The 8,701-nt window shown below is 41.7% G+C and overlaps 1 protein-coding gene across 12 annotated transcripts in view; it reads left to right on the top strand.

Annotated features, from left to right (window-relative positions):
• Positions 1-651: 651 nt before the first annotated feature.
• LOC123467997 overlaps positions 652-8,701 on the top strand; it is a gene marked incomplete at its 5' end in the record, with an annotated part of 28,592 nt that continues 20,542 nt past the window's right edge. For 11 of the 12 annotated variants that reach the window (XM_045167676.1, XM_045167674.1, XM_045167671.1 and 8 more), the window contains 5 exon segments: positions 652-823; positions 7,265-7,376; positions 7,450-7,583; positions 7,674-7,771; positions 7,880-8,057. In XM_045167676.1, coding sequence (XP_045023611.1) covers positions 652-823; positions 7,265-7,376; positions 7,450-7,583; positions 7,674-7,771; positions 7,880-8,057 — 694 coding nt within the window. 12 annotated transcript variants of the gene reach the window in all.

Below are 8,701 nucleotides of genomic sequence, written 5' to 3'. Positions count from 1 at the left end.
TGCTAGTTCTCTCCCGTTCTCTCTGAACCTCCTTGTGTGGTTACGGACGCGTGTTCCGGTCGGAATGAAGGAAATAAAGAAGGAATAGATCAACGATTAAAAGGGGGGGAAAAAAAAAGAGGAAAGATAGACAGGAAAGATAAGAAGAAGTTGGCCAAAAGTTTTGTCTTCGATGAACGACAGTCGATGTGATGGATCGTCGGGTTGGAGATGAAGTAGACGAAGGGGTAGGGCGAGGCGAGCTAGACAAATCGCCCGTCATCACGACCAAGAATCGGCCATCATCACCGACATCATTATTGCCACCGCTGCAGAGGCGGCCATCGACACCAACGACGCCGATCGCATGCCCGGCTCACGATCCTCTCGCCGCCTGTCCTGTCGTCGACGACATGGTCCACCAGTCGACGACGGACAATCAAGTGGAACATCAACAACAGCAAAGAGAAGCGACGAGGACGCCCTTACCGTCGACACCCAGCGTCTTAGTCGAGTGCAGTCCCACAACTCCTCCTCCTGCCGACGAAGACGATGTCGTCTACTACTCCGGCTATCACTCGGAGGAGGTCGATGAAGATTTGGAGGATTTAGAAGAAGAACAAGAAGAGGATGACGATGATGAAGTGGTAGAAGAAGAAGAAGAAGAAGAAGAAGAAGAAGAAGAAGAAGAAGACGAAGAAGAAGAAGAAGACCAAGTCGATGGTCACGATGAAGAGGAAGATGATGATGGTTTACCGTACCCGGGTTTCATACCCGTCACGCTCGGCTTCATGACTCAATACAGCCAGCCAAGAAACCTATGTTTACGGATGATCACCAATCCATATCCTTTTTTTTCTCGCCAAAAAACATCATGCTAGGTTTTAGATTAGTCGTGCAGTTCCTATTATCTCTATATGCCGTCGTTACCGACAGAAACCATTTAACCAAAAGTTAAGTTTCTAAATTTCGTAAATATTTTTCGGGTACTTGCCTTTTCTCAAGGGCTTGTCGTGTAGGTCGTTATCATCTCTATTGATCCCAATCCCTCCCGGCTCCTTCTCTTTTGCGGGTGGGCTATTCTACGTTCTTAGTCTGTACATGCGACAGCTGGAGGGACAAACATGGCCGACAGGTGAGCCGACCGTCTAACTATTGACTTTTCCGTAGCAAATATTCTTTTATTCATATCTGATCTGCGTGTCTGTTGCATTTGTGGTAGCAAGTGGCGCTCGTAGTTGTAGTACATCGATGCGCCTTTCTAGTCAAAGCAGCCAGGTGTAACATGCCCGACAATTACGGTGTGTGTATGTATGTGTGTGTGTGTGTGCATACCTTTGATCATTTCGTTTATGCCCGTTCTTGCTCTTTCTTCTCAAGATGATTGGTAGCACACACCGGTCGATGGCATGGTTGTATAAGAAATTAGAGCATCATAAATCTCTGTCGTTTCCATGGCGACACGTATCGGAAAGAATGAAGCGTAGCGCTAGAGAATGTCTCTTAATATTCTCCGTTGGCTGGTTTATAAGTCGGTTGGATTGGCGCATCTCATTTCCTGCCATTTCATCCGGATGGCATCGTAGAAAAACTTGGCAACCGTGTCTATCCATCCGCGATTGGTTCGGCCGTCATTCGAGTAACAGTCCAAAAGGCATACATCGACGAGCGTTTGTTCCTTTCCTCCTCAAAGGCAACACAAGCCCCAACTTGAAAATGGAAATAAAAGACCGAGTCTCTATGTATCTGGCGTTGAATCGTGTCACGTTAGCCTCTTGTCATCACTAGTCTCGACGTTTTTATTCGCCCCTTCGCTCAATCAAACGAGATGCTGAATTCGGTCAAAAACTTTTTCATCATCTCCCCCCCCTTTTTTTCTTTTCGTGAAAGTAAAGACTTGCCTATTTTTTTATTTCACTTTTATTTTTACTTTTTGCTTATATCGTCATGGCGATTTGATGATGAAAGGACGAAAGCCAATGTCAAACGTCCATTCAAAATTGACGAGGATCGTTACGGACCCGATGATATGACAGGAACGCCTTTGGCCAGCTGATTTAGTCCTTTTTTTTTTTATTATTCTTTTTTCTATGGCGTATGTGCCTTTATCATCTCGTTACCGTATTTTCCAATCTGCCCCCCTTCTTCTTTTTTGGTTTTTTGGCCCGGAATCTAATGTCGATCCATTGCACTAGTCATCCGTGTGGGGAGAGACTGTTGTTGCCAAATTGCAGAAGATGTAGGCCCCCCTCCGGCTGTCCCCGCTTGCGATATGAGCATCTTTACCTTTTCCAGGGATGGCTCATGTCTACCGTTATTCACCTCCCATATACTATCGCTCAAGACCATTCCTTCAATGTCATCCCGAAGAAAAAGACTTGTGTTCCAATGCTTTTTGCTTGGAAGATGGAAGACGACCGTGTTTGTCCCTTTTGGCCCCATAGTTTTCCTGCCAGCCATTTGGCATTGAAACAAGTGCACTTTTCTATCGTCCAAGTCGGGGCGGGACAAAACAAAGTCAAATAAAATAAAGACTTTGAAAGAAAAAGGTTTTGCGAGAGCCACACCGACGATTCCGTTGCACGCGCTTTTGTCAATTTGCTGCTACTCTCTGGGCGCGGCCCTTCATACACTGTCTGCCGCTCGATAAACTATTTCGCAGCTTTTTTATTATTTCATCCCTTTTTTTTTCTTCGTTTTTTTTTGTTGAAGAATAGGGATGATTTCGTTCCTCACCGATTCTATTAGCATAAGACATGGACTTTTCGTGTGTCATGGAGCAAATTGGCCTGATACTCATTTTTTACTGACAGTCGTAAAATGGCCTATGGCGGGTTCAAAATTGTCGAGTAGCAAAGAACTTGAAAAAAATAAAGTCAAAATAGAGAGAATTTTTTTTTCTTTTTTAAGCCCACATTTTTTTTCTTCCTCACTGGGCCCTTACGGGATGGCTGCTGGTGGTGCTGGGTAACTTCTATTTCTGCCTCCTTCTATCGCGGTCATCATCATCATCTGCACAACACACACAGAGAAAGTGAGGGTCTGCTGTACAGAGCGAAACTGCTGTACATCCCGCACCAGTGTAAATATTTGAGTCGGACATACACACACACAAAAGCAGGTCTCCTTCGTTGGATCGAAATACATAGCCGAATGGGGGAAAAGCGGGAAGAAAAAAAAAAAGAAAATTTGAAAAAGGGCAAGTTGAGGATGATCCTGTATTGATTATTTGATTTATTAAAGAAATAAGAGATAAAGTTCAATGTAATCCAGCCTGACAAGTTGGCAGTGACAAGAGGAAAAATTTATCAAATAAATTTTACCTTTTGAAAAAGATGCTTACCATCAATAGATAAAAAAAAAAAAAGGGCATTTTCATCCTGTCTTTACGTCACCAGAATGAAAGAAAAATTCAGTCAGTTTCCTCACCAATTTTGGGGTCCTTTCAAATAGCAGGAACGAGGGATGGCGTGATTATAGCAATTCATTTTGAACGAAGAATCCTATTTTCTCTCTCGCTTGTATGTAAATTACGCATGTTGTTGTGCATGCCGTGACAGTAGCAGCAGTCTTTAAAGCAAAGAAAATGGATCGATACCGCTTTAAAGTTCATCTGTGAAAATGGCAGTCTACTCGTTAAATATGCACAAACTATGTGTAAGGTGATAAAGAGGAAGGGAAAAAAAATAGATAGATGGAGACTGACGCTAAAGATGCTTAATGAGGCTGGATCGATTCTGAGCATACGTATTTTTCCGGCCGATGTCTAACAACCGTAATGAGTGGCACACGAGAAATTGAAAAGAAAAAGGAAAGGCCTTTGATCTCTTATCTCTTTAGCATATTGTTTGATTGCTTCGCTGCCACCAGAATATAAGAGACAATAAGTAGCAAACTAAGCAGCGTCAGTTTGATGATGGTCCATTTTTTGCGTTGTTTCCTTTCAATTTCGAAGCCGGCGGACGTGCGACCACTCGAGTGGCAAACTTCAGCATCCGGCTGGAAGACATTTTCCCCCCTCCTCTTATCCCCTGTTGTCTAGTCCAGCACTCCGACAATTTTTCACTGTCTGAACAACGAAACGCGCACGTGTCCTGCAGTCCGCGTTCCTGGGTCTATATAGCTTTACGTCCTATGATGGGCCAGCAGAGAGGAAAAGAAAGGAAATCTAGGCCATATTTTGGCCCGTTTCCAAATGACCAATTCGAAAAGGACTTTGGGACACTCAAAGGAGCCCGCCATCTTTGATGATTACGTCTGTGCATAGCCATTTCTTTTTTGTTGTTGATGGCAGAAGTGAACGAATCAATGCGCTTGGTTGTGTCACAAAGTCCGACTCATCATTTCAAGTGTCGACTAATCAACTCAGCCGAAGACCAGGGAAAACTGGCTATTATTCCTGGAGAAGAGTCTCCCGTTTTCATTAATTTCAAGCTGCCGACGGCTGCAAATCTTCGAATAAAAATAAAAGGATAAATCTGTCTAGCTTCTCTCTTTTTTTTTTTTTTTTTTTTGTCTAAGAACAATAACCAACAGCCAACGTTCCAGGGATTTTCCTTTTTTTATTATATTTTCAATGTTTGTTCAACTTTTGGAATGATGTCAGCTCATATGAGACACACACAGGAATGTTCGTCCGAGATTTTCTTAATGTTCATTCCTTCCCCGTTTTTGTTTAGTTGTCCATATGCGTGTGGAATGGTGCCATTTGATGCGTGAGCAACGATTTGTCTCATCTCTCATCTTGTCACATTATTATTGATCGTTTTCCTTTTGATTCGATTGCTTCTCATTTTTTTGGCTTCATTACTGAGGGGGGACTGCTTTTCATTCTTGGCCACATTGCATGTCTTTCCTCGTCATGTTTGGCATTAGACGGGCAACAGGTCACGAGGGGTTTCACGCAAGCTGTGCATCATGTACACGCTTTACAGTTGGGAACATCCGTTGATGAATGATGGATTCAATCGTTGATGATAGCAATACGTTGCCATGGTGATGGGTCTGCATCCGAAAAAAAGGTACCCTCATTATGCACGTGTAACAAACAGAAAACTCGTTAAAATGTCTTTACTGAGGCATTCCACAAAAAGCTTGCCAAGAAAAGAAACGAATAATCTCGGGTCGTTACGTCACAGCATCATCATTATCAAGCGTATTGTTAGAGTTTTTGACGAATGCCAATTCGTCATTGTTGAAGGGCGGCAGGGCGGGTTGATCGACTAGATTGCCTTTGTTGATGGCCAATTGTTTATTGACCCAGACGTTTGCTGATTTCGTTTTGGTCGGTGTACAACGATCGTGCAGAGAAATGTTGACTGTAAGACCAACTGTAGAAGCAGCTGGGCAACAATCGATGGATTCGTAAAAGCCGGGCCAGCAGCTGCAGTTGCAGAACACAAAAGCGGTTCAAATAAACGTATTCCATGTTGTAATGAATCTTTGGGGCCTCCGGGAGAGCAGGGTTAGAGAACAATAATAAGACAACACAAGCAACGTTGGCCGTCGTCACAATAAATACTAGGTTTCATCGTTAAACACGAGATGGTGAAGAAACAAAAGGGCGGCTTTCGTCGTGGTAGTAAAAAGAAAAACGTAGTATCAAATAGTATAGAGGAAAATAGTCGTAGAAGAGTAATCGATTGTTTAGAGTTGGTAAAAAGACTAAACCGAAGAGCGACATCAATCGTCAGTGGCGGGCAACGTAACCAGTTTGTGTCAGGACTGTAACCAACTGTTCCGAATAGCTTTTTTTATTTTATTTTTTATCTTTTACATTATTATTATTTTTCCTTCTTGTTGCCCTATTTTGATCTTGGCTCTTCTCTTTTGGAACAACAAGGATGAGGTTGGGAAAAAGCAACGAACAAAAAAGTAGCATAAAGCCAAGAGTCATTGGATCTACACAAGTTGACTTTTTAGTTCTTGTTGTACACTTGTAATGGCCAGGACGGATATCGATCTTTTAGCTCCATATCTCTCGTCTCATTTCCTGGTTTTGGCCTTTCCGGCTGCAAAAGACGAACAAGACGATTCCACCAAATAGAGCAGGTCATCAAGTTGGGATCAATCTGCCGATTAGTCACAACATCCAAGGGGAACGATAAAAAAGCGAACCCAACCCGAAAAAGTGCACATTTTTCGATTCAATCAGATGTTATCCATCCATCCATTCTTTCTTTTTTTCTTTTTTAAAATGTTTTACTGACTCTTGATGCAACTTTTATTTGAGCGGGTTTCCCAATTTAATAACGAGATGAAACTTGATCAGGTCATGCACGAAAGAAAAAAGCGGGGACGACAATACAGTTGACATATCAGCCTTTTCTGAAAGATCGATCACAACGAATCTACGAAACAATATAAAGTAGCGTGGGACATGACACGTTGATACTTTTATTGCTGACGAGATACCTTTTAAAATGATTTAAAAAAAGAAATAGGCCTTAAATCGATCTAAATTATTATCGTGAGGGGGAAATATTTCGGAGCAACAGTCAGCAAATTTGGCAAGACAATGAGCTGTTTTCCTCAAAAATAGCAAAACAGAAAGCTGTTTTTTTTTTTGTTTTTGTTTTTTGTTTTTGTTTTCGCCGGTGTTGTTTCTGGAAAAAGGGAGAAAATAAAATAAAAACAAGGACGGCTTCTTTGACGTCATACAAGACAAGATGCCGACACAGGCATCTAAAAGAGAAAAGCCAGAAATTTCGCCTTTCTGGATGCTCCTTCATTGATAAACAGCGTGTGCTGCTCTTTTTGCTGTAGCTCACGTGATGAATAAATCCTCTCAACCTCGTATGCGACTATATCTAGGTGCATGAACTCGTGCATCCATATATTCATGTTGGCAGCTTCAACTTGCCGGAATCATAAAAATCCCCCCTTGGCGGATTACTATATTTCGCCAGTAACACGCCATGGATGGGGAGAGAAGCAAAAAGGAAATAGAAAAAATGTTAACAGAATCTTGCATTTCATTCTGTAGCACCACGTTCAAAAGACTACGGGATTCTATTGCGGATATGCCAACAAGAAACAACACCACATTTTTGCATAATTGGGGTTCTCAATATACATACCACGGAATCCGGTAATAAACCGCTCGCAAATAGAATCAAAAATGATAACGACCCATCCGACCTCTTTCCAGAAATGGCTCCCGAAATTCGTTTATGATAATCTAAATAAAGTACATAGCGATAGTTTTTAAAAAAATAAAATAACAAAAACAAAACAAAAAAATGGCGATCGCGATGTTTTCCTTTAACTCTTGAAAATTCGATACGTGGTTCGAGAGGATCAGCATGGCCGTCATCTTTTTCAACTGCGTCACGTTGGGCATGTACCAGCCCTGTATCGACCAGGTCTGCAACACCAATCGATGCCGCATCCTCCAGGTAACTGACTAAAACGTGCCTAAAAACATTCAGAATCCTGGTGAGATTTGACACGAATGATTGCGAATCTCAGATGCTGGATGATTTCATATTTGCCTTCTTCGCCCTGGAGATGTCCATCAAAATGATCGCCATGGGTGTTTACGGTAAAGGAACTTACCTGGCCGAAACGTGGAACAGGCTCGATTGTTTTATCGTCATCGCCGGGTAAGTAATCATTTATTACGTTCTCGTGCGTTATCTGCATGGCGATGTCAAGATCAAGTAAATTTCAAATGGCAAACAATATTTTATTAGAGCGGTGGAATATTGCTTGGATATGGAGAACATGAATTTATCCGCCATCCGGACCATCCGAGTTTTGCGGCCACTAAGAGCTATCAACCGAATACCCAGTGAGTTCTTAGAGCTAAATGGATGAAAGGGGAGGGTGGGCGGATCGATTTGACTGAAATTACGTATGTAATATTCATGCCGTGACGTTATCCGACAACAACTTTTAGGCATGAGGATATTGGTGATGCTGTTACTGGATACATTACCCATGCTTGGCAATGTTCTGTTGCTCTGCTTTTTCGTCTTTTTCATTTTCGGCATCGTCGGTGTCCAGCTCTGGGCTGGTATTCTTCGTCAGAGGTGCTACCTTGATCTACCGAAGGGCATTGTCCCACCAGCCACATTGTAAGTTGTCCCAATTTTAATTCAATTAAAAACAATAATTTTTTTTATCATTCGTAAATTACAAATGTTTCTATTGATTGGTTGTTTATTGAAATGGATTATTGCTCATTGGGAAAAATGACGGAATTATGTCTTTTATAATTTTAAGATGATGAAAAAAAAATCAATGATCATAAACATCGTGTGTCACACTATATGCATACATACAGGACATTGCCCCCCTACTATTCGGACAAGGTGAAGGTGACCCTGTAAGCCAATCGATTCCATTTGATTGATTTCGTATTTTTGCTTTTCTTTCATTTTTTTTCGTTTGATTTCCCGAATACCTCCCACCTAATCTATTTACAGTTTCGTATAATCTTAATTTCCCTACTAAAAATACCCTTATGGAGTTTTTTATCTACTTCATTACCCCCTTTTTTCCTATATCGAAGTAATGACGGTACAGCAAAAACAAATGAAGTCACACATTTTACATTGTGATGCAACACCGAACTAACCGTCATCAACTGATCAGCATCAACCATCAGAAAGTTGTTGGATGTCGTGGTCGTAACCCTGAACGTTTTCTCGCTTTTGTTATCTGTTTCGTGCAGTATTGTGATTTTTCGTCTACGCAAAAATTAATTATTCTTTCTAAA

Source organism: Daphnia magna, unplaced genomic scaffold (genome assembly GCF_020631705.1).
Source record: "Daphnia magna isolate NIES unplaced genomic scaffold, ASM2063170v1.1 Dm_contigs256, whole genome shotgun sequence".
In the NCBI taxonomy this organism is placed as follows: domain Eukaryota; kingdom Metazoa; phylum Arthropoda; class Branchiopoda; order Diplostraca; family Daphniidae; genus Daphnia; species Daphnia magna.
The sequence above is the reverse complement of the archived record's forward strand: the minus strand, read 5'-3'. Positions and strand labels throughout refer to the sequence as shown.